Source organism: Bubalus bubalis, chromosome 19, assembly GCF_019923935.1.
Source record: "Bubalus bubalis isolate 160015118507 breed Murrah chromosome 19, NDDB_SH_1, whole genome shotgun sequence".
NCBI classification, from domain to species: Eukaryota; Metazoa; Chordata; class Mammalia; order Artiodactyla; family Bovidae; genus Bubalus; species Bubalus bubalis.
The window spans coordinates 70,896,367-70,923,261 of NC_059175.1; the positions used below are offsets into that span (position 1 = coordinate 70,896,367).

Here is a 26,895-nt window from a genome sequence, read left to right on the forward strand (position 1 = left end):
TGCACACCTGCAAGCGTATGCAGTTGAAACATCCAGATGCCAGAAGTCATGTTTGAAGCTGCCCACGGCCTTGAGGGCCTACCTCGCTCTCCGGCATGACTGTGTGGTTTCTTCCGTCCTCCCTGATTGCACTACCCAGAGTGTCGTGAAGGTGACTAGGAGGTGATTTCCCAGATGAAGCGCTCCATGCGGAAACTAGTCCTGTGAGCTCCCATCCCTGCCTGGGCCGTCCAGGGCCCGCAATGGATATGGACATGCAGCCGTTCCTTGAAGGAGGCTTTTGTAATCACTACTTTGAAACTTTGAATTCCTGTGGGTGACCCTGGTTTTAAAATTTTGCCTCTGACTTTGGTTGCTGAGTGTAAAGAACGCGTGTGCACTGTTGTGGGAAGCCATTTGAAGATCGTCACATTATGACGGCAGTGGGGGGAGCGTGGAGGTAACCTCTTGCGTTATGACTGAAACCACATTAGAGGCGACTCCACCCTGCACGTTACGGAATGGACTGGGGGAGGGGGAGCGGGACAGGGGCCTGAGGTCCCCATGGCCTGTCTCCTAGCCCCACGAGGAGTGCAGGTCATCTGCTCATCCCAGCTCTGTCTCCTTAGGTGCTGGGACAGCTTGTGTTCTGCCCCCACAGAAACGTCTGGAAAGCCACCCCTCCCTGCCCATGCTGCCCAGTGCACCATACTTCTGGCTGCTAAACCTGTGCATCCCTGTGTGTGTTTATCTTTCATGCTGGCTGAAGACCCAGAGGGCGGAAGTACAGGATTCCTGAGTCCAGGAGGCCATGAGCGAGGGCAGGTGCTCTGTGGCCCTGATGTCTTCCGTGGTGGCTCCGGCCAAGGAGGCCAATGCCACGGGCCCGAAGGCGGTGGAACTCGTCCTGGTCAAGGAGCAAAACGGGGTGCAGCTCACGAACTCCACCCTCCTCAACCCCCCGCAGAGCCCCACAGAGGCCCAGGATCGGGAGACCTGGAGCAAGAAGGCTGACTTCCTCCTCTCCGTGATCGGCTTCGCCGTGGACCTGGCCAACGTCTGGCGGTTCCCATACCTGTGCTACAAAAACGGCGGGGGTGAGTCTGTCCACCTGCCTTCTGCCCTCCTGCCTGGGGCCCCGAGGGCGCTGGAGGCCGGGCTCCGGGGGGACGCAGCAGAGCGGAGCGCATGGACGTCCCGGAACCTTGCGTGGTAGCACTCAGAACGGTCTCCTCCCCTGCCGGTTCTGTCTGGGAGGACGCCGAGGCCAGGAAAGCAGGGGCGTGGCTGGAGGCACCGTGACTCTGCCTTCTGCTTCCCAAAGTGGCCTTCACTTTGGAAAAGAAAATTCTCCAAGGCCTGGAGAACGGCTTCTTTGACCGACCCGCCCAGTGCTCACAAAGTGTGCGGCAGCCCCTGTGCTTGGAGCCCCAGAATGTCCAGGGAATGTGTCTCCGCCCCTCCCCGGCCCCGCCTCCCCTGCACAGCCAGCCCTAGAACTGCTCCATCTGCATTCAAGGCAGAAAACTAAGAAATGGGCCCAGGTCACCACCCCCCCCCCCAAGAGTCCAAATTGAGAAGCCAGTTAGATTGGTGCTCGTTTCCTGTGAGTCTCCTAGACGCTGCCACCCCATCGGGGTCACTCCATGCCCCGCACTCGGGGCTTCGGGAAACTTCCTTGGGGAGGGCCTGCCCGTGAGCAGCTGGGCATTTCTGAGCAGGTACAGAAGTCAACCCAAGACAGGCAGCCCTGTGGCGTCTCCCTGCCTCCCCCGCCCCTCACCGGAAGAGCCATGGCAGAACCAACCTCCCATGAGGCAGAGCGAATCGGCTGAAGACGGCTGAGCCGGTGGGGCCCCGACCTCTGTGCTCAGGGCAGTAGCCCGGAGAGACCCCAGACGGGGGCGGCACCTGCCAGCAGAGAGCTCTGCTGCAGCCCCGACGGAGGCAGGCTGGCGTCCTGGGGGCCAGGCTGCATTGGACCCCAAGGATGCACAGCTCACGAGGACAGACATCCCCATGGAGGAGAGAGAGGGGACCCAGGGCTGGGCGGGCGGAGAGCAGACAGCAGTGAGGAGCAGAGCCGCCCCGGGCCGAGCTGGTCCGCTCTGCTCTCGGGGCCTGCGCGTACCTGCGGGCAGGGGGTGACCGCGGTCCCCAGAGGGGTGTGTCAGGGTGCGGTGACAGCGGGAGCCAGGCACAGACGCAGGAGGCCCAGCCCCCAGCCTGCGGGGAGCTTCGAAGAAGGGTGACAGCGGTCGTGTCCGGGACACGCGTGGACGCCGGCACGCTTGCTGGGATGAAGCCGGGCTGGCGCGTCCTCGGGTCCAGGCTGAGTGTGCTGTCGCTCCCCCAGGTGCCTTCCTGGTCCCCTACCTGTTCTTCATGGTCGTCGCCGGCGTGCCGCTGTTCTACATGGAGCTGGCCCTCGGGCAGTTCAACAGAGAGGGGGCTGCAGGCGTCTGGAAGATCTGCCCCATCCTGAGAGGTAACGGGCGGGGACGCTCCACGTGCCTGGCAGAGTGTGGGCCAGGGTCCGGGGTTGGCTGGCATGGGGAGGGGTGGGGCGTGGGCCAGGGGCGGAGGGCAGGGGCGTGGGCTAGGGCGGGGCGGGGTGTGGGCCAGGGTGTGGACCGGGGCGGGGCGGGGCGGGGCGTGGGGCGGGGTGGGACGTGGACCAGGGCGGGGCGTGGGCCGAGGGGGAGGAGGCGGGGGCGGGACATGGGGGTAGGGGCGTGACGGGGGCTGGACCTGGGGTAGGGGCGTGGACTAGGGCAGAGCGTGGACCAGGGCGGGGCGTGGGCCGGGGGCGGGGCGGGGGCGGGGAAAGGCTGGGGTGATTGCACAGCAGGTCAACCCCAGCCGTGTGTATCCTGTGCTGCTTTGCTGGGTGTCTAGGCCCTTGAACACATCCTTTTAATGCCGGTCCTGCTCTAAAGACCTGTCATGACGGAGGGTTTGCGAGTGTGTGTCCTTGCTCCCAGCCTGCAGTTCCTGGGTGGTGGTGTTTCGTCAAAGTGCTAACATGGTAGAAAAGATAACACAGCCTCCTGTCCGTAGTTCTGTGATCTACTGTCTGTCATCTGTGTTAGTTTGCTGGGGCTGCCATACAGAGCGCCACAAACCAAGTGGCTTAAATAACAGACATCTGTTGTGTCGAAGTTCCAAGGTCTGAACTCAAGGGTGCTGGTTGGTTCCTTCTGAGGCCGGGGGGAGGGGCGGGCCTGCTCCCAGCCCGCTCCTGGGGTCGTGGGGGGCCGTCTTCTCCCTGCGTCTTCATGGGTGTTTCTTCATCCAGGTCTCCCTTTCTATGGGGACATCAGTCGCAGTGCACTAGAGCCCACCCTGACTTGATTTTCCTCTGTAAAGACCCTGCCTTCAGTAAGATCACATTCTGAAATACTGGGGATTGCTAAAACTTCGACAAATGGGTTTTGGAGGCCACAGTCTAACCCATAGCGCTCTGTCTCCCACCTGTGTGCCCATCCATCACTCTATCCACGGGTCTGCCTCTCATCTGTCTGTCACCCGTCTGGCTGTCACGTATCAGCCGTCTATCATCCACCTGCCTACCTGACTTACTGCGTCCGTCTGTCGCTCTGTCTTCTGTTTCCCTATCTGCCGCCCTTCTGCCTCCAGGCAGCTGTGCTGCTGCTGGGGGCAAAGCCCACGTCCCCTGGGAGCCGCGTCCGCCCCAGGTGCCCTCGTCACTCTGCTGTGACCGTGAGCAACCTGGCCCACCCGGGGGCTGGCTGTGCACGCCGCACTGGGGTCAGAAGGACCAGAGGCTCGGGCCGCTCTCCCTGGGACACGGGGCTGGATCTGCTCTGGCGTTCGGTCACAGGCGGCTCTGAGTCCCCACAGGCGGAGGCTCGGTGTACAGAGCTGTCAGCTTCCGGAGATTGCCAGCAGCCACCCACGCCAGCTCATGGCCGGGAAGCTTCTGAGAGGCGCTCGGAAGCCGCGTGGCTGCCCGACTCTGCGGCTGCCGGGCGAGTCCACCGTGAGCCAGCTTCTCCCGGGGAGCGCAGGGGACAGAAGTGCAGTGAGGAATTATTCCCCAAGGACGGGGTCCACCCCAGAGGAGGCCTTCCTGCTGCTGAGCATGTCTTCTAAGAGGGGCCGTGTTCCAGGGCCTGTCTGTGCCGTGTGCTGGGTCACTCCAGTCGTGTCTGACTCTGTGACCCCATGGACTGTATACAGCCCGCCAGGCTCCCCTGTCCGTGGGATTTTCCAGTCAAGAACACTGGAGTGGGCTTCCATTTCCTTCTCCAGATCTTCCTGACCCAGGGACCGAACCCAAGTCTCCTGTGGCTCCTGCATTGCAGGCAGATTCTTTACCGCTGAGCCACCCGGGGAATCATTCCTGATACTAGATCTGTTTAATGTCTGCACATAAGTAAACTGGAGTCACTCTCTTTCTGCTTTCAGGGTAGGAAGAGAGTTTTAATGAAGTGTTCTGAGCAGGAAAATAGCTTCTCCTAAGGGTCAGAAAAACTATGACAAACCAAGACGGCTTATTGAAAAGCAAAGAGATCGCTTTGCCGAAAAAGTCACTATAGTCAAAGCTATGGCTTTCCCAGTAGTCATGTACGGATGTAAGAGTTGGACCATAAAGGCTGAGCGCCAAAGAATTGATGCTTGAGAGACCCTTGGACAGGAAGGAGATCAAACCAGTCCATCCTAAAGGAAATCAGTCCTGAATATTCATTGGAAGGACTAATGCTAAAGCTGAAGCTCCGGTACTTTGGCCACCTGATGTAAAGGGCCAACTCATTGGAAAAGACCCTGATGCTGGGAAAGATTGAGGACAGGAGGAGAAGGGGGAAGCAGAGATGGTTGGATGACATCACCGACTCAATGGACATGAACCTGAGCAAACTCTGGGAGATGGTGAAGGACAGAGGAGCCTGGCATGCTCAACCATGGGGTCTGAGAGAGTCAGACATGACTTAATAATTGAACAACAACAAACAAGGAGGGCTAGACCCACAAAAAACAAGCCAACGCGCTCCCTGCAAAAGTCACTGTGAAGACAAGCTCCTCCTGGCCACAGGCGGGCAGGACCAGGCAGGTGCCCATGAGCTTCCAGGGTACTGATGCCCAAGCCAGTCCCAGCAGCAAAGCCGGGAAAGGATGTGGAAATGAGGGAAGTCTGTGTGGAGCTGGGTAAACTGAACCACAGCAGCGGAACGCAGCAGTGCTTGTCCAGCACCGAACAGGACGGAGGCCTTACTGCAGACCAGCCGTCCACCACGGTCAGGGTGACACGGCACCAAAGACTGCACGGCCCTCCGTTCTGCCCCAGCGGTCAGGAGCCCCTCAGTGGCTCTCCCAAATTCCAGGTCTTGTGACCCTGCACAGGGCACTCTGACAGGCCCAGGGGGCTCTGCGTGATCAAGCATGGTCCTGGGTGATGTTGGGTGGACCCAGATGCCTCTGTCTGCCCTGGCTGGGCTGGGGGAGGGATGGTTAGTGAGATGGCCATGAGTGGCCTTAGGTGGCTGTAGGCAGCCCAGCTGGGTGGGGCTTGTCTTGGAGGCCTGGCTCGTCCTGGATGAGCCCGGGAGGCTGGGGGCGGCCATGGAGATCCTGGCCATTCTTTCATGACTGTTAGTGGTCCTGTTTGGCTCTGGGAGACACGGAGTATTCCTGGGTGACCCTGGACAGCCTTCAGGGCCCTATTGGCAGGGTGGCCTGGGATGTCCTTGGGTGACCCTGAGTGGCTTTGGGTGGCCTTCGTTGACTTGGTGTTTTGTATCCTTGGGTCTTCCTAGATGGCCCTGGGTAGTGGTGAATTTTTCTGATGGTTTTATTTGGCTGGTGGCCCTGGCTACCCCTGGGTCAAATTGCCCTGGTGACCCAGGGTGGTCCTAGGTGACTTTTTGTGAGCCTGGGCGACCCTGACTGGCTGTGAGTGGTGGTGGGCAGCCAAGGTGGCCCTTGGTTCCTCCACATGTCTGCAGGCGACCTGGTTGTACTGGGGTGTCCCTGACTGGCCGTGCAGGTCTGGTAGGCCTTGGAGGGTGCTGGGAGGGGGTGGCCCCTCCTCAGTGATGACGGCGGGACCCACCCTCTCCCTCGTCTCCCGACGTGCTTAGAGGCGCTGCCTGGTTTCAGGAAGCCCCAAGGCAGCTGCGTCCCTGGGGGTCGGGGCAGGGCGACCTGACGGGCCGCGCTCTCCCCCAGGTGTGGGCTACACGGCCGTCCTCATCTCGCTGTACATCGGCTTCTTCTATAACGTCATCATCGCCTGGGCGCTGCACTACCTGTTCTCCTCCTTCACCGCCGAGCTGCCCTGGACACACTGCAACCACTCCTGGAACAGCCCCCGCTGCTCGGACGCCCGTGCCCCCAACGCCAGCTCGGGCCCCAACGGCACCTCGAGGACCACGCCCGCCGCCGAGTACTTCGAGTGAGTGGGGTCTCCTCGGGGCCAACGTCCCTGGGAGGGGAGGGCGCCGGCCCGGGGTCACCCGCCGGCATGTGCTGCCCCTGGGCTGTGTCTCGTCCCACTCCCCGGCGCTCTCAAGGGGCCTCTTTCTGACCCCACCTCCAGCAGCTCAGCTCTGCCCCTGGGAGGAGACCTCGCAGGAAGGGGAACTGGACAGCTCCCCCCAACCCCGGGTCAGCTGCCCTTCCCCACGTCCTGACAGAGGCCACTTCTCTTGAGAAACGTGTTCGCCGTGCTGGCCGCGGACTCGTGAAGTTCCCGGTGACTGCAGTCTTCCTTTGGGAAAATCCTGGTTGGGTACAGTCTGCTTGTGTTTCTAGGTGGAAATGGGTCCACCAACAATGTAGAAAAGTGAACCTCAGCCCAAAATATAATTCCGGTTTTAATCGCAGGTGGGCACAATTTCAAAACTTGCTTCGAGGTAGGAAACCATGAGCGTAAACACGAAGGCCATCTCACTGTGAAAGTTATGAAGTCGGTCCTGGAGGAGGTGATCACACGTCCGGGGGTGTGAGCAGAGCTGCTGCCCGGCCCCGGCTGGCAGAGGGGCTTCCAGAAGACCCCTTTTATCAGCAGCTGGCGGCCCGGGGTGGTCCATGAGGGGTGGGCCCTGTCCCACAGGGTCAGCAGAGCTGGGTGAGGTGTGCAGGGCGGGACCGAGCCCTCGGGAGCCGGGAGCCTCTGTCGTGTGGGTGTCGCAATGACCCCGCCCAGGGGACGAGCGAGTCCACAGAACCTGCGGGCGTCTAGGGTCTGAGGTTGTGTGTCCAGATAGTTGGGGTCTCATGCTCAGCTCTGGGGGCCCCACGTGGGGAACGTGTCTCTAGGACCGGCCGCTGCAGAAGGCCACAGCGATGGGCAGGGACACAGTGCCAAAGGTTTGGGTGGGGGGCGCTGGGGGGCTGCCAGAGGGGACCAGGGCGTTCCTCCGGAGTTTCCAGGAACAGCGTGGCTAGCACGCAGCTGGTGTGCAGTGGGACCTGTTTAGTTTTTCGTAAGAGACTCCTTTTGGTAGTTTGGGATTAGCGGGTGAAGGCGTCTGAAAGGAGGGGAGGGGTGTCTGTGATGGGGAGGTCAAAGGGCCACTGAATGCCTGCCTGCTTGGAGGAGGGGGCTCCGAAGCAGGGAGGTGAGGGCCTGGTCTCGGGAGCTCTTAGCAGCGGCCAGTGGGTTTCAGAGCAGGGCTGGTAACGTCAGTCCGCTTGGGGTCGGCCCCATCAGATCCGCCTGAGAGACGCCAGGGCGGGCATCCCCTGGAAAACGCAGACCCAGTACCCTGTCACATGAGTGTGTGGTCAGGACTCAGAGCTACAAGCAAGCAAGAGGCGGTAGATTCACCCAGGAAAGGATGGCGGAGCTTTTGTCAGTCACTCCGCCCCCTGAGGAGCTTGCCCTCCGCTGGCTCATTGCCGTGGGTCCCAAACGTAGGAGCTTCTCATCCACAGGGCAAGGCCTGGGCTCCACGCGTGCTCCCCTGTGGTCCCGCTGAGCCCTGACCTGGTCCAGCCTTGACTTCAGTGTTAGCCTGTGATGGGAGAGAAGGGACCAGAAGGAGAGAGGGAGGGGGCCCTGCACCAGAAGGGGGAGAGCAGACGTGGCTACAGGCAAGTCCCTGGGGCACCCCCAGCCCCCCACCCTGTCCCACCACTCACAGATGTCTAGAGACAGCTCTCACTAGATCTGGGTTTGTCATTTCACCAACAAAACCACGGCTAAGTTTCCAAGCTGGGTTGTTTTCTACAGTTCTAAGATGGATTTTGGTGCCATTTAGAACGTTCAGAAAGCTGTCAGAGATGTGGAATGTGCCAGGTGAGGCCATCTGGGGACATGTAGGAGAAGGGCATGGCTACCCACTCTAATATTCTTGCTGGAGGACTCCATGGACAGAGGAGCCCAGCAGGCTGTGTCCATGGTGTTGCAAAGAGTCGGACACGACTGAGTGACTAACACTTTCTTCACTTTCATGTTTTGTTTGGGAGGTCTGGAAAAACTTCATTTATCTAAATGATTTTCAGATAAGAAAAATAGAGGGGGAAAAACTGACCAGTCAGTGATTTATTATTAAGAATGCTAAAAGGAAAGAATATATGTGATAAATGGATTTTTTAAAAAAGCGCTGACCAGGGCAGTCTGCTTGGAACTCCCATCTGGAAGAGAAGGCTTGAGATGGAAAGCTGCCCGCCGCTCCCTGGGAAGGGCTGTCAGGAGGAGCAGAGGTCCAACCATATCTGGAGGCGACCCCGGGACAGAGGCGCGGCCTTTGAAGGTTTACAACGCAAAGGTCGTTAACGACACAATCAGTTATTAAACTGCGCCAAGAACACCCCCAGGTGGTTCCACTAGCGCTGAAGACTGAGTTTCCCCGAGACAAGCTCCAGTGACTGCCAGGTCTGAAAAGGTTCTCTGGAATGTAAACTCACTGTATAAAGCCGGATGGGCTCCCAGAAAGGCCAAGGTAGCTCTGAATGCAGTCACGAGGTTGTAAAGCTGTAAGTCCTACAAAGTGCAAGCAGACTTCAGAAACCCCAAAATAAGCCCATATAACTCCAACTCCGTAACGCTTAAATTTAAAACCACCTTCACCTACTTTCTAATATACATTTGTTGCTGTTCAGTAGCTCAGTCGTGTCCAGCACTTTGCAGCCCCATGGACTGCGGTGCGCCAGGCCTCCCTGTCCTCCACCATCTCCCAGAGCGTGCTCAAACTCATGTCAGTTGGGTCGGTGATGCCATCCAACCAGCTCATCCTCTGTCGTCCGCTTCGCCTCCCGCCTTCAGTCTTTCCCAGCATCAGGGTCTTTTCCAGCGAGTCAGCTCTTCACATCAGGTGGCCAAATTATTGGAGCTTCAGCTTCAGCATCAGTCCTTCCAGTGAATATTCAGGACTGATATCCTTTAGGATTGACTGGTTAGAAAGCTATATATTTAAAGATACAAACTAGCCTCTAAGAGACCACTTTAACTGCCTCCCTCATGTTTAATACATTGTTTTCATTTTCACTAGTTTAAAGTATCCCCTTGTCTGCCTTGTGATTTCTTCTTTGACTCACAGGAGATGCTTAGAAGTTTGTTCTTTGGTTTTGAAATATTGGGAGATTTTCTAGATATATTTCTGTTATTGACATGTAACTTAATTCTGACTTGCTGAACTAATATATTTTAAAACTTCATTATTTCTAAATATACTGATGTTTGTCTTATTGCCCAATATATGGTTTATCCCTGTGTGTTCCACGTACACTTAAAAAGAATGTGTATCCTGCCATTGATGGGTTGGAGAAAGAAATGGCAACCCACTCCAGTATTTTTGCCTAGAGAATCCCATGGACAGAGGAGCCTAGTGGCTGCTGTCCATGGGGTCACACAGAGTTGGACACGACTGAAGCGACTTAGCATGCATGCATGCATGCCGTTGATGGGTGGACGTGTCAGCTAGGTCGTGTCTGCTCCTGCATCCTTACCCTCACCTTGTTCTGTCCGCCACTATGAAAGGCGTGTTGAATTCTAAACTGTAGCTGTGGATTTCCCTGTTTCTCTTCACAGAGAGGGTAGGCCTGTGTCTCCACTAGGGCTGGGGGCCTGGCCTTTCTGGAGCAGGGGACAGGGGTCCCCAGGCCATCAGGCCAGGTCCTTGCTGCCGAGCCTAGCAGGGGAGGGCAGGTCTCTGGGCCGGCCAGCCCCCGGGTGGAGAGGCAGCCCCCGGGACCCCACCCCCTTCCTCTGCAGGCGCGGCGTGCTGCACCTCCATGAGAGCCAGGGCATCGATGACCTGGGCCCTCCCCGCTGGCAGCTCACCTCCTGCCTGGTGCTGGTCATCGTCCTGCTCTACTTCAGCCTGTGGAAGGGGGTGAAGACGTCCGGGAAGGTGAGGGGCAGGGCTCGCCATCTGGGGAGTGGACAGGGGGCCGTGGTGGGTTGGGGCAGGTGGCTGTGGTTGAGGAATGGTGTCGGGAGAGTGGTTTCAGCACAAGGGGAATCACAACAAAATATTTGTGCCAATGAAGATGTTTCGGTCATTGTCTGGGTGGCCAAAGTAACGATGGCCCAGACGCACCCACCGCTTGGGCCGGCTCTCGTGGTCACGTCCCAGCGCCCGGAAGCCTGCCAGCGCTGCGACCCTCGCCCGTGGCCCGGGGTCCGCCTTTCACACCTGGGCCAGGTGCCCGCTTGCACAGTCAGTGAGATGCAGGTCGCTCGACTCTCACGCATCGGAGGTCCCGCCACTGCCGCCTGCAGCCGTGGCCCAAATGCGGACAGAGGGCCCCTGCCCTGCCAGGCTGTCCTGCTTCAATCCCTGGGGAGACGTACAGGAAAGAGGGTACTGGGCGGGCCCACTCCAGGGGGCATTTGCCGAGCTGACATCCTGGGACTGTTCGGGACGCTGGGCTTACCAATCCGAGGCCCTCTGTCTGAGCACAAGCCATCAGGGTGGCCCTGAGCCCAGCCCTGCCCACAGTGGCTGGTGCGGTCGGGCAACGCGTGCTCTCCCCAGGTCGTGTGGATCACGGCTACCATGCCGTACGTGGTCCTCTTTGCGCTGCTCCTGCGAGGCATCACTCTCCCGGGGGCCGTGGACGGCATCAGAGCGTACCTGAGCGTGGACTTCCATCGGCTCTGCGAGGCCTCGGTGAGTGCGCCCTCCGCTCTCGGCCCATCCTCCGGGACTGGCAGGTCGGGCTGTTGTTCTCTCTGCATCTTGGGCAGGAAATGCTTCACGTGGGGTCACCTGCCCTGCCCAGCAGAGTTCACTGTCCAGGTGAGAAGGGACCATGTGGGCATAGCATGGGGCTGAAGGGACCAGGGTAAGAGGATTAGGAGAAGGAGTCACCCTGGCCTCTGCAGGGAGAAGCCAGGGCAGCTGCCCCTTGACTGCCTCACCTGGGCCGTCCACTCCCTGGAGGAGTCCTCCTGGGTCCTCAGACAAGCACTGAGGGTGAGGGTGGGGGCGCCAGAGTGTGCCCAAGGGTGTTGGCGCCCAGCTGGATGGAAGCCCGAGCTCTGGCCACAGCGTATCCTCAGAGCTGGGCTGAGGTGCTGGCTTGCATGAACCAGGCCTACCTCAGGGAGCCAGACTTTGTGGTCAGATACCCCGGTGCCCACACAAGGTGGTGATGCAACCGTCTCGTGGGCAAACTAAGTCCACTGTCCAGCTGCAGGTTTCCTCAGCAAAGGAAGACACCATGTGGGTTGGAATAGCAGGGCTTGGCAGGGCAATGGAAGAGGGGTGGGCGGGGAGGAAGAGAGAGGAAAAGGAGGCAGAGCAGGGCTGAGGGTGCTCACTGGAGGGAGCAGGGGCCATTGGAAATCCAGGTGGACCACTCTGGAGCAGCCTAGACATGGGGCCCCAACAGCCGCCCAGGGAGGCTGGGTCACTGGGCAGAGCAGTCCCGGCCAGGGTGTGGGGGCCCCGACGCTGCCAGCCTGTGAGTCGGGGGCAGCCCTCATGGGGAAGGAGGAGGTTCCACAGTGGGGAGAGGGGTGGGCAATGGGAGCAAAGTGGAAGAAGGGGAGGTTGGCAAGGCTGTGAGCCCCCAGGAGCCCCGGGGGAGGGGGAGTTGCAGAGCAGAGGCCGAACACTGAGCAGCAGAGAGAGGAAGGTGCCATGGCCACGGGCCCACAAGCACACAGGGGAGGGCAGCTGTAGAGCCCACCAGGCAGCTCATGGAGTACCCGTGAGACCGTGAGAGCCACACACGTGTCTCCACGGAGCCAAGGGAGATGGACACGGATGGCTAGGGGAGCTGAGGTCAGTGGGGATCCCAGGGCCCCACTGCAGAGCTGGGCCCAGGGCGCCAGTGGGTCAGCGGAGCGTTGTCCTCAGGAAAGTCCGTGGCGGGCGAGGTGTGCTGGTGGGCGGAGGTGGCATCAAAGGCCAGGTGGGGCATGACCCGGAAATCAGAGAAGAGTCAGGTGTCGGGGGAAGAACGTGCGGAACAGCTATCAGCCCTGTGAACAGGTGCGTCTGTGAAGCAGAAGGAAGTGGAGACCAGAGGTTGGAACAGGTGGGGTTTCTAGGCAGACAGATGAGACAGCAGAGTTCAGGTGGATGGATGACAGGTAGCAGACAGGCAGACAGTGGACGGTGGATGACAAGCGTCGGTGGCAGGCAGTGAGGAGTGGGACTGCCCTGAGTGTCCCCTCCTCTAATGTCCTGTCAGCTTGGGTAGGAAGGGACCAAGTCAGGAACCGCTGGGTTCCTGGGACCCTTTGGGCCCAGAGGCTGGGCCCCTGCACCCCCAGCTCAGAGGGCAGAGCCGTTCCTGGCCCTCCCATCAACGGCAGGATACTCCATCCTGAGGGCCATTTGGGCCATTTGTAGGTCTTCGTGGGGATGAAGGGACCCTCTTTGAGGTCAGCATCCCTGCCCTCGGTGGTGTCCAGTCTCTTGGCCGTTCATCTGCAGCTCTTGAGCCACCTTGCCGGGCAGGCGGGGTCTGGGCTCTGACAGATACCGTGCTGTCCTGGGGTGGGGGGCCTCCATCCCAGGAGGGGGAATGAGGCCAGGAAGTAAAGGAAGGGCCGGTCTGGGTTGGCCCCAAGAGGCTGCCCAGTGGGTCCCAGGGTGGGCTGTGAGCAGGACCCGGGCTGGGGCCTGGGGCAGCGGTGAGCAGAGGCCTGGACAGATGGCGGGGAGGTGCCTCTGGGTGGGTGACCCACACATGCAAAGGCTCTGGGGTGACCACTGGCCACTGAGAGGACCTGGGACTGCAAGGAGGCAGGAGCACCCTTCCCCCACGCCACCAGCCCCTGCCTGCAGAAGCCTGCTGGCCAACGACCAGCACCTTGACCCCCTGCCCACCCAGCCACTCCAGGCCTCGAGCTAATGCCTGGTCGTCCTGTCCTCAGTGCTGGGGTGACCCAGAGGCTCTGGAAGTCCTGCCCAAAGGACTGAGCCCCACTGGTCCTGGTGTAGGGGCTCCGTGTCCAGCCCCTCACTGGGCCGTGCTCAGGTTGGCCGCCCTGTGCCCCCAGCTGGGGACTCTGGAGTCACGGCTGGGGAACCTGGCCCACAGCCCTCATCTCAGGCTGAGGGACTTTGAGAACAGCCCCCAGGACCCTCCCGTCCCCACTTTTCACACAGCGGGCCTGGCCGCTCCCCCAGGGCGGGTGTCCGCTGTCCTCATCGCCGCCCTAGGCTGTGCAGGGCCCAGGGGCGCCCACATCATCATCACCGGGTCGTAGGATGGTCTCTGCACCCCCTGAGCCGAGCAGGTCGTGTCCGAAGTCTGAACTAGCGCCTTGTCCAGTGTCGACTGCACGGCCTCATTCGCCATGTGTGTCAGCCGTCCGGGATGTGCCCTGTGCCGCCTCTAGCGAGCGCAGAGCTTCGGAGCCCCCGCTGGCTCCACGGGCCTTTCCGCGTGTGCCGCGGTGGGCTCCCGTGCGCTCTCCGCACGCTGCCGCCGGAGGGGTGGGAGGCGGGAGCGGGACGGAGGCGCCAGTGTCCACAGCACCGTCGTGAACCCCTGCTTTTCCCGGGGCGTGGGCCCACTGAAGTGACCTCGGGTCCCGCACCAGGACGCAGCCCCCTCTCCTCGGGCCCCTCAGGTTTACTCCCTGAGGTGACATTCGCTCACTGAGGGTGATGCCAAGTTCAAGTGTGACTCTGTCCCTCGGAGCCTGTGGCACTGAGGACCCACTCCACGACCCAGGCTGGCCCTCCCCAGGCTGGCCCTCCCCAGGCTGGCCATGCCCCGCAGGGGCCTCTCCCCACGGGGTTGCGCACCCCCTCCCCAGGCTGCCCCTCCCCAGGCTGGCCATGCCCCACAGGGGCCTCTCCCCTCGGGGGCCGCGCACCCCCTGTCTCCCCTCGGGGGCCGCTCACCCCCTCTGTCTCCCCTCGGGGGCCGCTCACCCCCTCTGTCTCCCCTCGGGGGCCGCTCACCCCCTCTGTCTCTCCTCAGAGACCGCTCATCCAGCTCTGTCTCCCCTCGGGGACCTCTCCTTGTGGGGAGTGCTCACTCTGTCTCTGCTCCTGCAGGTCTGGATAGATGCGGCCATCCAGATATGCTTCTCGCTGGGCGTGGGCCTTGGGGTGCTCATCGCCTTCTCCAGTTACAATAAGTTCACCAACAACTGCTACCGGTGAGTCCCGGCCCGAGAGAAGCCTGTGCCCCTGGGTGAGGGGAGGGGACAGGAGCCATGCTTACAGCCCCTTAACCACACGTGAAAATGAGACGGGGAAGCGACAGGCCAACGCTCATTCCTGCTTAAGGGAGGCTTTGAGGCAGGAAGATGCTGCCCCCTCCCTGGGAGGAGGCCCCTCCTCTGCCCGGCTTGGCCGCCCCGTCCTCCCAGCATCCGGGGTCAGGCTCCTCACCCCTGTTTCCCACGAGGAAGGACCTGTGCGTGTCCCCACCTGGCCTTCACTGGGGGAGCGGGGGCCCCAGGCGCGCCCTGGCCCCGCGGAGCCCCCCGCAGACTCAGCGCCAGGACAGGCAGGAGCACGGCCATGCCACGTGCCCAGAGCCCCAGCAGCCTGCCAGCTGGCACTGCCCAGCCCAGGAGGACCTGAGCGACCTGCAGCCCCCTGCCGGCCCGAAATATCGCTCTAAAGACAGAGAAAGGGTTTCCTCCGGGACTGCTTCCTTGACCTTTGAGCCAGTGTTTGTTTTCTTTCATATCATGAGGATAAAAATGCGGTTAGAAACACAAAGGCGGTGCACAGCAGGGCGGCCTGACCGACCCAGAGGTCCACACGGAGCTGGCGTCTGGATGGCAGGCCAGACAGCCGCTCCCGAGCCCACCTGTGCCCACCTGAGACTGTGAGGGTCCTTGCACTCAGGCACCCGGGAGGGCTGGCCCCACAGCCCCTCCTCCCTACTCTGAATTCTCGGCCCTCAGAGTGGGGTCCCTGGGCCCCCAGGCACGTAGGGGAAACACAGCTTCTGGGCCCCACCAGACCCACCCCGTCAGCACCTGCTTCTTAACAAGTTTCCCGGGAGGCATCTCCAAGCCCTGCCTGGCAGCCCTGTGGGTCAGGGTGGGGACCCCATGGTCACCTGGGCTGCCCACCCGAGCCCAGCTTTGCCTGTGGGATGCCTCGCCATCAGGGCTGAGTCGAGAGTCCCAGGAGAGAGTCCCTTGGTCCCCAGGCAAGCGCAGATGGCTGGTCACTGGAGGCCTGACCTGGCCAGGGCGTGGCCAGTGCCCAGAGCTGCTCGGCGGGGGGTGCAGGTGGGACGCTCACCACTGTCAGCGGTTGCCAGCCTCCCTCCCGCAGGGCAGCCCGGGACAGGCTCTGGGGTCACAGGAGGGGCCGGCCCGCCTGTCTGGGGAGCGCCCCCAGCCGCCGGTACCAGACACAGCCAATTAAGAATAATGACGGGAAATTGCAGCGGCGCCCAGCAGGGCTGGGACAGAGTGTCTTGTTCCTGCAGAGACGCGATCATCACCACCTCCGTCAACTCGCTGACGAGCTTCTCCTCCGGCTTCGTGGTCTTCTCCTTCCTGGGGTACATGGCCCAGAAGCACAGTGTCCCCATCGGGGACGTGGCCAAGGATGGTGAGTGGTAAGGTCCCCACGCGCCCGCTCCCGGGCCGCCCAGTTCTAGAAGTGCTTCCCTGCAAGCTGAGAGGGAAGTGCACGGGCACCCAGGGCCCTTCCCTGGGGCAGCTGACACGGCAGAGAGCAGGGCACCTGGGCACAATGCACCCACCGCCTCCATGCACTCCCAGCTCCTGCCCCCTCGGGCCCTCCTGCTGGACGCCAAGGCCAGGTTGAGGTTGGCCCTCGGCCCAGGGCTCCTCACGGAAGCCACTCGGGCTGCAGGACAGGGGTCCGGTTCCCCTCACCTGGTGGGGGACATGCAGCTGAGGGCTCAGAGTCGTTCCAAGTGGCACAGATGGCCGGACCTCAGTGTGGTCAGCCAGAAAGAGGCTGGGCTGGCTTGGACGCCAGCAGTTACTCTGTTCCGAAGCTTTTCCCCCAGCCCTTCAAGGGCCGTGGCGCATACACGTGGGAGTGGGGTATTAGCGGATAAACCCCCGGAGTCTCTGGCACACGGTAGCAACAGAGACCCATGCTCCCAACCTGCTCACCAAGCCGATGCAGACAGGCGTGTCTGCAGATGAGGACTCAGAGGAGGGGAGCAGGCAGCAGAAGAGTGGGCACTGGTGATGTAGGGGAGCAACCTGGGCCACAGGGAGAGGACTGGGGACCCTGGCCCAGAACACGGTGCTGGGGAGCCCTGATTGCTGCACCCCTGGGCATTCCATGCAGGGGGAGGGTCTGTTGGTGCTAGATCCTGGGTGGAAGGCATGGCTGAGGCAGTCTGGAGCTGGGTCAGTCCAGGACCTGGGACCCAAATCGCTGCTGGCCCCACCGGCCTGAGGGTTGTCCTGCGCCTCCGCCTGGAGGAGCCCCTTCCTCTGAGACCATCCCGCTCAGGGGCGGCCCCTCCTTCCCCCCAACCCAAGCTCCTCTCCTCCTGGGTCTTCTTACTCTCGAGCGGGAGGGTGACGTTAGCAGAGCAACCGAGGAGAGCAGAGGGCTGACCCCACTGGCGCCCTGAGCTCTCAGCGGGTCAGCCCATCAGTCCACCTGTCGAGGGTTGGGAGCCCTGCTTGGAAAGCAGGGAGCCGAGTTTGGAGCCGGGAGGACAAGCCCCTCCAAGTCTGGCAGGAAAGCTGGGGACCCAGATGAATCTCCACGTGCTTCCAGATCCACTCTTTCCTCCAAGAAAAAAAAAATCCAATAAAGGCAGGAAAGGGAACCTAATGCAAATAAGGACGGAGCAGTGGAATTTACTCACCGTTGCATTTATGCATTTTCACTGGGTTTTGCCCTTTATTATGATAAATAGCAATAGTTTGCAAGAATCCCCATTAACCCCAGAAAGTTAGCTGACTGTCTTCACTGCATTTCCCAGAAAAGCAAAGTAAATGTCATTTATGGCTCTAATTCTCAAGAACGCGGAGGGGGGGGGGGGGGGGGGGACTATTAACCCAGGAGCAAAAATGAAACGTGAGGATACTGGCTTTAGTTCAGCCAAACTGATGGGCATCTTCCAGGTCCTGGCGCTTAGATTTCAGGGCTTTTCAAACCATCTGCCCCTCCTGCCCGCATCAGAAACCGTGCTCCTTGGAGTGTTGGGAGTCCCAGAGCCCAGGTCAACACTAGGGCCCCTGACAGATCCTGGAGGTGGAGCCTGGCTCCAGCCTTTGATTCTCTAGAAGCATCAGTAACTGCCCCATTCCTGTTCCTATCGGCTGGTGCCTGACCCAGGCCCTGCTGAGGATGGGGAACCAGGAAAGTGGCAAGTTGTACATCCATGAGCAAGCTCTCAGAGGCCGTGCCAGCGAGCTGCCTGGCACTTCTTGTAAAACTAACCCTGAACGTGATCAACTAGCAGCTTCCTGTGGGGATATTCTTTACTTTGGGGTCATTTGCAGTCAAAGTGCCTGACCACTCCCACACCTCCCCACCTCCACCCAGATCCCACCTGCTGGGGTGAGGGAGCTGGCATGGTCCCCTGTGTCCCCACTCCCAGGAGTGTGTCTGGGAGACAGTCAGAGGGGACAGAAGCACGCACGTTGCAGGGAGCACGTGGAGAGCGCACGCTAAGTTGTGGCATCTCTGTAACAGCACGTGGCTTTTATTATTTTTTTTAATTTTATTTTATTTTTAAACTTTACATAATTGTATTAGTTTTGCCGCATATCAAAATGAATCCGCCACAGGTATACCTGTGTTCCCCATCCTGAACCCTCCTCCCTCCTCCCTCCCCATTCCATCCCTCTGGGTCATCCCAGTGCACCAGCCCCAAGCATCCAGTATCGTGCATCGAACCTGGACTGGCAACTCGTTTCATACATGATATTTTACATGTTTCAATGCCATTCTCCCAAATCTTCCCACCCTCTCCCTCTCCCACAGAGTCCATAAGACTGTTCTATACATCAGTGTCTCTTTTGCTGTCTCGTACACAGGGTTATTGTTACCATCTTTCTAAATTCCATATATATGCGTTAGTATACTGTATTGGTGTTTTTCTTTCTGGCTTACTTCACTCTGTATAATAGGCTCCAGTTTCATCCACCTCATTAGAACTGATTCAAATGTATTCTTTTTAATGGCTAAGTAATACTCCATTGTGTATATGTACCACAGCTTTCTTATCCATTCATCTGCTGATGGACATCTAGGTTGCTTCCATGTCCTGGCTATTATAAACAGTGCTGCGATGAACATTGGGGTACATGTGTCTCTTTCCCTTCTGGTTTCCTCAGTGTGTATGCCCAGCAGTGGGATTGCTGGATCATAAGGCAGTTCTATTTCCAGTTTTTTAAGGAATCTCCACACTATTCTCCATAGTGGCTGTACTAGTTTGCATTCCCACCAACAGTGTAAGAGGGTTCCCTTTTCTCCACACCCTCTCCAGCATTTATTACTTGTAGACTTTTGGATCGCAGCCATTCTAACTGGCGTGAAATGGTACCTCATAGTGGTTTTGATTTGCATTTCTCTGATAATGAGTGATGTTGAGCATCTTTTCATGTGTTTGTTAGCCATCTGGATGTCTTCTTTGGAGAAATGTCTATTTAGTTCTTTGGCCCATTTTTTGATTGGGTCATTTATTTTTCTGGAGTTGAGCTGTAGGAGTTGCTTGTATATTCTCGAGATTAGTTGTTTGTCAGTTGCTTCATTTGCTATTATCTTCTCCCATTCTGAAGGCTGTCTTTTCACCTTGCTAATAGTTTCCTTTGATGTGCAGAAGCTTTTAAGGTTAATTAGGTCCCATTTGTTTATTTTTGCTTTTATTTCCAATATTCTGGGAGGTGGGTCATAGAGGATCCTGCTGTGATGTATGTCAGAGAGTGTTTTGCCTATGTTCTCCTCTAGGAGTTTTATAGTTTCTGGTCTTATGTTTAGATCTTTAATCCATTTTGAGTTTATTTTTGTGTATGGTGTTAGAAAGTGTTCTAGTTTCATTCTTTTACAAGTGGTTGACCAGATTTCCCAGCACCACTTGTTAAAGAGATTGTCTTTAATCCATTGTATATTCTTGCCTCCTTTGTCAAAGATAAGGTGTCCATATGTGCGTGGATTTATCTCTGGGCTTTCTATTTTGTTCCATTGATCTATATTTCTGTCTTTGTGCCAGTACCATACTGTCTTGATAACTGTGGCTTTGTAGTAGAGCCTGAAATCAGGTAGGTTGATTCCTCCAGTTCCATTCTTCTTTCTCAAGATCACTTTGGCTATTCGAGGTTTTTTGTTTTTCCATACAAATTGTGAAATTATTTGTTCTAGCTCTGTGAAGAATGCTGTTGGTAGCTTGATAGGGATTGCATTGAATCTATAGATTGCTTTGGGTAGTATACTCATTTTCACTATATTGATTCTTCCAATCCATGAACATGGTATATTTCTCCATCTGTTAGTGTCCTCTTTGATTTCTTTCACCATTGTTTTATAGTTTTCTATATATAGGTCTTTAGTTTCTTTAGGTAGATATATTCCTAAGTATTTTATTCTTTCCGTTGCAATGGTGAATGGAATTGTTTCCTTAATTTCTCTTTCTGTTTTCTCATTATTAGTGTATAGGAATGCAAGGGATTTCTGGGTGTTGGTTTTATATCCTGCAACTTTACTATAGTCATTGATTAGTTCTAGTAATTTTCTGGTGGAGTCTTTAGGGTTTTCTATGCAGAGGATCATGTCATCTGCAAACAGTGAGAGCTTTACTTCTTCTTTTCCAATTTGGAGTCCTTTTATTTCTTTTCTGCTCTGATTGCTGTGGCCAAAACTTCCAAAACTATGTTGAATAGTAATGGTGAAAGTGGGCACCCTTGTCTTGTTCCTGACTTTAGAGGAAATGCTTTCAATTTTTCACCATTGAGGATAATGTTTGCTGTGGGTTTGTCATATATAGCTTTGATTATGTTGAGGTATATTCCTTCTATTGCTGCTTTCTGGAGAGTTTTGATCATAAATGGATGTTGAATTTTGTCAAAGGCTTTCTCTGCATCGATTGAGATAATCATATGGTTTTTATTTTTCAATTTGTTAATGTGGTGTATTACATTGATTGATTTGCGGATATTGAAGAATCCTTGCATCCCTGGGATAAAGCCCACTTGGTCATGGTGTATGATCTTTTTAATGTGTTGTTGGATTCTGATTGCTAGAATTTTGTTAAGGATTTTTGCATCTATGTTCATCAGTGATAGTGGCCTGTAGTTTTCTTTTTTTGTGGGATCTTTGTCAGGTTTTGGTATTAGGGTGATGGTGGCCTCATAGAATGAGTTTGGAAGTTTACCATCCTCTGCAATTTTCTGGAAGAGTTTGAGCAGGATAGGTGTTAGCTCTTCTCTAAATTTTTGGTAGAATTCAGCTGTGAAACCGTCTGGACCTGGGCTTTTGTTTGCTGGAAGATTTTTGATTACAGTTTCAATTTCCGTGCTTGTGATGGGTCTGTTAAGATTTTCTATTTCTTCCTGATCGAGTTTTGGAAAGTTGTACTTTTCTAAGAATTTGTCCATTTCTTCCACGTTGTCCATTTTATTGGCATATAATTGTTGATAGTAGTCTCTTATGATCCTTTGTATTTCTGTGTTGTCTGTTGTGATCTCTCCATTTTCATTTCTAATTTTATTGATTTGATTTTTCTCCCTTTGTTTCTTGATGAGTCTGGCTAATGGTTTGTCAATTTTATTTATCCTTTCAAAAAACCAGCTTTTGGTTTTGTTGATTTTTGCTATGATCTCTTTTGTTTCTTTTGCATTTATTTCTGCTCTAAGTTTTAAGATTTCTTTCCTTCTACTAACCCTGGGGTTCTTCATTTCTTCCTTTTCTAGTTGCTTTAGGTGTAGAGTTAGGTTATTTTTTGACTTTTTTCTTGTTTCTTGAGGTGTGCCTGTATTGCTATGAACTTTCACCTTAGGACTGCTTTTACCATGTCCCACGGGTTTTGGGTTGTTGTGTTTTCATTTTCATTCATTTCTATGCAAATTTTGATTTCTTTTTTGATTTCTTCTGTGATTTGTTGGTTATTCAGCAGCATGTTGTTCAGCCTCCATATGTTGGAATTTTTAATAGTTTTTGTCTTGTAATTGAGATCTAATCTTACTGCATTGTGGTCAGAAAAGATGCTTGGAATGATTTCTATTTTTTTGAATTTACCAAGGCTAGCTTTATGGCCCAGGATGTGATCTATCCTGGAGAAGGTTCCATGTGCGCTTGAGAAAAAGGTGAAATTCATTGTTTTGGGATGAAATGTCCTATAGATATCAATTAGGTCTAACTGGTCTATTGTATCGTTTAAAGTTTGTGTTTCCTTGTTAATTTTCTGTTTAGTTGATCTATCCATAGGTGTGAGTGGGGTATTAAAGTCTCCCACTATTATTGTGTTATTGTTAATTTCTCCTTTCATACTTGTTAGCATTTGTCTTACATACTGCGGTACTCCCGTGTTGGGTGCATATATATTTATAATTGTTATATCTTCTTCTTGGATTGATCCTTTGATCATTATGTAGTGACCATCTTTGTCTCTTTTCACAGTCTTTGTTTTAAAGTCTATTTTATCTGATATGAGTATTGCTACTCCTGCTTTCTTTTGGTCCCTATTTGCATGGAAAATCTTTTTCCAGCCCTTCACTTTCAGTCTGTATGTGTCCCCTGTTTTGAGGTGGGTCTCTTGTAGACAACATATGTAGGGGTCTTGTTTTTGTATCCATTCAGCCAGTCTTTGTCTTTTGGTTGGGGCATTCAACCCATTTACGTTTAAGGTAATTACTGATAAGTATGATCCCGTTGCCATTTACTTTATTGTTTTGGGTTCGAATTTATACACTGTTTTTGTGTTTCCTGTCTAGAGAATATCCTTTAGTATTTGTTGGAGAGCTGGTTTGGTGGTGCAGAATTCTCTCAGCTTTTGCTTGTCTGAAAAGCTTTTGATTTCTCCTTCATACTTGAATGAGATCCTTGCTGGGTACAATAATCTGGGCTGTAGGTTATTTTCTTTCATCTTTTTAAGTATGTCTTGCCATTCCCTCCTGGCTTGAAGAGTTTCTATTGAAAGATCAGCTGTTATCCTTATGGGTATTCCCTTGTGTGTTATTTGTTGTTTTTCCCTTGCTGCTTTTAATATTTGTTCTTTGTGTTTGATCTTTGTTAATTTGATTAATATGTGTCTTGGGGTGTTTCGCCTTGGGTTTATCCTGTTTGGGACTCTCTGGGTTTCTTGGACTTGAGTGATTATTTCCTTCCCCATTTTAGGGAAGTTTTCAACTATTATCTCCTCAAGTACTTTCTCATGGTCTTTCTTTTTGTCTTCTTCTTCTGGGACCCCTATGATTCGAATGTTGTAGCGTTTAATATTGTCCTGGAGGTCTCTGAGATTGTCCTCATTTCTTTTAATTCGTTTTTCTTTTATCTTCTCTGATTCATTTATTTCTACCATTCTATCTTCTAATTCACTAATCCTATCTTCTGCCTCTGTTATTCTACTATTTGTTGCCTCCAGAGTGTTTTTAATTTCACTTATTGCATTATTCATTATATATTGACTCTTTTTTATTTCTTCTAAGTCCTTGTTAAACCTTTCTTGCATCTTCTCAATCCTTGCCTCCAGGCTATTTATCTGTGATTCCATTTTAATTTCAAGATTTTGGATCAATTTCACTATCATTATTCGGAATTCTTTATCAGGTAGATTCCCTATCTCTTCCTCTTTTGTTTGGTTTGGTGGGCATTTATCCTGTTCCTTTATCTGCTGGCTATTCCTCTGTCTCTTCATCTTGTTTAAATTGCTGAGTTTGGGATGTCCTTTCTGTATTCTGGCAGTTTGTGGAGTTCTCTTTATTGTGGCGTTTCCTCATTGTGTGTGGGTTTGTACAGGTGGCTTGTCAAGGTTTCCTGGTTAGGGAAGCTTGTGTTGATGTTCTGGTGGATGGAGCTGTATTTCTTCTCTCTGGAGTGTAATGAAATGTCCAGTAATGAGTTATGAGATGTCTATGGTTTTGGGGTGACTTTGGGCAGCCTGTATCTTGAAGCTCAGGGCTGTGTTCCTTTGTTGCTGGAGAATTTGCTTGGTATGTCTTGCCCTGGAACTTGTTGGCCCTTGTGTGGTGCTTGGTTTCAGTGTCGGTATGGAGGCGTTTGATGAGCTCCTGTCAATTAATGTTCCTTGGAGTCAGGAGTTCCCTGGAGTCAGGGTTTGGACTTAAGCCTCCTACTTCCAGTTATTGGTCTTATTTTTACAGTAGTTTCAAAACTTCTCCTTCTATACAGCACCATTGATAAAACATCTGCGTTAAAGATGAAAAGTTTCTCTACTGTGAGGGTCACTCAGAGAGGTTCACAGCGTTACATGGAGAAGAGAAGAGGGAGGAGGGAGTTAGAGGTGACCCAAATGAGATGAGGTGGAATCAATAGTGGAGAGAGTGGGCTGGCCAGTCGTCACTTCCTTATGTGCACTCCACAACTGGACTGCTCAGAGATGTTCACGGAGTTTTACAGAGAAGAGAAGAAGGAGGCAGGAGACAGAGGTGGCCAGAAGGATAAAAGGGGGGAATGAAAAGGAGGGAGACAGATCCAGCCAGTAATCAGTTCCCTAAGTGTTCTCCACCGTCTGGAACACACAGAAATTCACAGAGTTGGGTAGAGTAGAGAGGGGTTAGGGAGGAGATACAGGCGACCTGGTGGAGAAAACGGAGAGTCCAAAGGGATAGAGAGCAGTCAAGCCAGTAATCTCGTTCCCTAGTGAAAAATGGGTCCTGAAGATTGGGTTTTTAAAGGTACAAAATTGGTAACAAATACATAAAAGCAAAAATTAAAAATCTAGAGTAGAGTTTGGAATTTCAAAAATGCGATGTTAATGAAAAGAAGAAGGAAAAGAAAGAGAGAAAAAACGAACAAAGAAAAACAAACAAGGTTGCGAAAATTATAAAGAAACTACAGGTACAAAATTGATAACTAATACCAAAAAGCACAAGTTAAAAATCTAGAGTAGAGTTTGGAATTTCAAAAATACAATGTTAAAAAAAAAGAAGAAGAAAAATAAAGAGAGAAAACAAACAAACCAACAAAAACAATGTCGCAAAAATTATAAAGAAAATACAGGTACAAAATTGATATCAAATACCAAAAAGCATAAATTAAAAATCTTGAGTAGAGTTTGGAATTGCAGATGTATGATGTTATATAAAAGAAGAAGAGAAAGAAACAGAGGGAAAAAAAAGAAAGAAAAAAAAGTCACAGAAATTATAAAAAAAAACTATATGAACAAAATTGATAACATATACCAAAAGGCTAAAATTAAAAATCTAGAGTAGAGTTTGGAATTTCAAAAATACGATGTTAAAGAAAAGAAGAAGGAAAAGAAAGAGAGAAAAAACGAACAAAGAAAAACAAACAAGGTCGTGAAAATTATAAAGAAACTACAGGTACAAAATTGATAACTAATACCAAAAAGCACAAGTTAAAAATCTAGAGTAGAGTTTGGAATTTCAAAAATACAATGTTAAAAAAAAGAAGAAGAAAAATAAAGAGAGAAAACAAACAAACCAACAAAAACAATGTCGCAAAAATTATAAAGAAAATACAGGTACAGAATTGATATCAAATACCAAAAATCATAAATTAAAAATCTTGAGTAGAGTTTGGAATTGCAGATATATGATGTTATACAAAAGAAGAAGAGAAAGAAACAGAGAAAAAAAAAGTCACAGAAATTATGAAAAAAACTATATGTACAAAATTGATAACATATACCAAAAGGCTAAAATTAAAAATCTAGAGTAGAGTTTGGAATTTCAAAAATACAATGTTAAAGAAAAGAAGAAAAAGAAAAGAAAAGAAAACAAAACAAAACATGGTCAAAAAATTATAAAATATATATATGAAGTTTGCTGAAGAAGAAAAAAAAATAGGGTCTTTTTTTTTTTTTTTTGCAAAGTAATAGTTATAAAAGTGAAAATTAAAGGACAATAGAGGACTTAAATTTTTTTTTTTAATTAAAAAAGAAAGAAAGATTGATCGTAAAAATAGTAAAAATATATCTAGGTCTTTCTCTGGTTTTGTTGTGAGTATTGTGGGTTCAGTTCATTTTTGGCTAGTTCCTTGGTCTGACTTATATTTCTTAAGATCCTATGTCGTCCGTAGTAACCACAGGGTTTTAATCTATGGCCTGTAGCTTCCAAGGTGTTTCCCTCTGTTAGAGCTTCTTCTGTTTGCTGGTCTCTTCAGTGTCTGGTTCCCGCCCTGACACAAAGGGGACAGTGGAGGACACTTTTTTTTTATTTTATTTAGGCTCACTTGTTCAGCCGCGCTGTGGGGAGGGAGGGAGGGATGCTGCAAACAGATAACACTGGCGTGCGCTCGCAGTGCCTCAGCCACACTGGGTCTGCCCCCGCTCACGGCGCGTGTAGCCTCCCTGCCCACACTGCTCGGGCTCTAGGTTGTTCCGCCGGGAACAATCAGAGGCCGGCCCTGGGCTGAGCTCCCAGGTCCAAGCCGCTCAGGTTCAGGCACTCGGGTAGTCCTCAGAGGCGCAGACTCGGTTGGGCCTGCGTTTTGTGCTCTTCCCAGATCCGAGCAGCTCAGGTGATGTGTTTGGCGGGCGCCAATGCTGCGACTTATCGCCTCCCTGCCACTCGGTTATCTGGGTGTAAAACCGGCACACCTTCTCAGGCAGATGTTGACCGTCCAGACCCCCAAGAAGTTTTAGTTAGCAAAGAAGCCTGCTTACAGTTTTATAGATAGTGTCTCTCTGGGGCTGCGATGTCCCCCTTCCGGCTCTGGCTGCCTGTCACCGGAGGGGGAAGGTCTGCAGCCGGCTATCTCTGTTCAGTCCTTTGTTCTGTGCGCGGGCCTGGCGGTGTCTTAGGTTAGGGCTGGCTTTTCGCGTGGTAGATATCCCACAGTCTGGTTTGCTAGCCCAAATTATTTCGCTCAGATAGCGCTCAGGACATTCGGCCGGATTCTTACTCTAAGGGACACAGCCCGCGCCGCACTTCCCTGCCCAGCCCCCGCTTGCTAATGCCGTGTGCAGGCGTCTGCGCTGCTTCTCCGCTGGGGGAGTTACCGTAGGGCTCACAATCTACGATTTTTAATTGTTTATTTTTTTTTTTCTCCCTTTTATGTTGCCCTCTGTGCTTCCAAAGCTCGGCACAGATTCGGCAGTGAGAAGGTTTCCTGGTGTTTGGAAACTTCTCTCTTTTTAAGACTCCCTTCCCGGGACGGAACTCCGTCCCTCCCTCTTTTGTCTCTTTTTTTTGTCTTTTATATTTTTTCCTACCTCCTTTCGAAGAGTTGGGTTGCTTTTCTGGGTGCCTGATGTCCTCTGCCGGCATTCAGAAGTTGTTTTGTGGAATTTACTCGACGTTTAAATGCTCTTTTGATGAATTTGTGGGGGAGAAAGTGTTCTCCCCGTCCTACTCCTCCGCCATCTTGGCTCCTCCCCCAGCATGTGGCTTTTAAAGATCACACTTAAAGAGTCGTACGCTGGCACAGA

General features: G+C 53.4%; 1 protein-coding gene across 1 annotated transcript in view; it reads left to right on the plus strand.

Annotated features, from left to right (window-relative positions):
- Positions 1–756: 756 nt before the first annotated feature.
- Positions 757–26,895, plus strand: part of SLC6A3 (solute carrier family 6 member 3) — a 40,461-nt gene continuing 14,322 nt past the window's right edge. The window contains 7 exon segments of the mRNA XM_025270737.3: positions 757–1,076; positions 2,336–2,467; positions 6,169–6,394; positions 10,160–10,298; positions 10,926–11,060; positions 14,415–14,518; positions 15,814–15,938. Coding sequence (XP_025126522.3) covers positions 791–1,076; positions 2,336–2,467; positions 6,169–6,394; positions 10,160–10,298; positions 10,926–11,060; positions 14,415–14,518; positions 15,814–15,938 — 1,147 coding nt within the window. The 5' untranslated portion in view covers positions 757–790.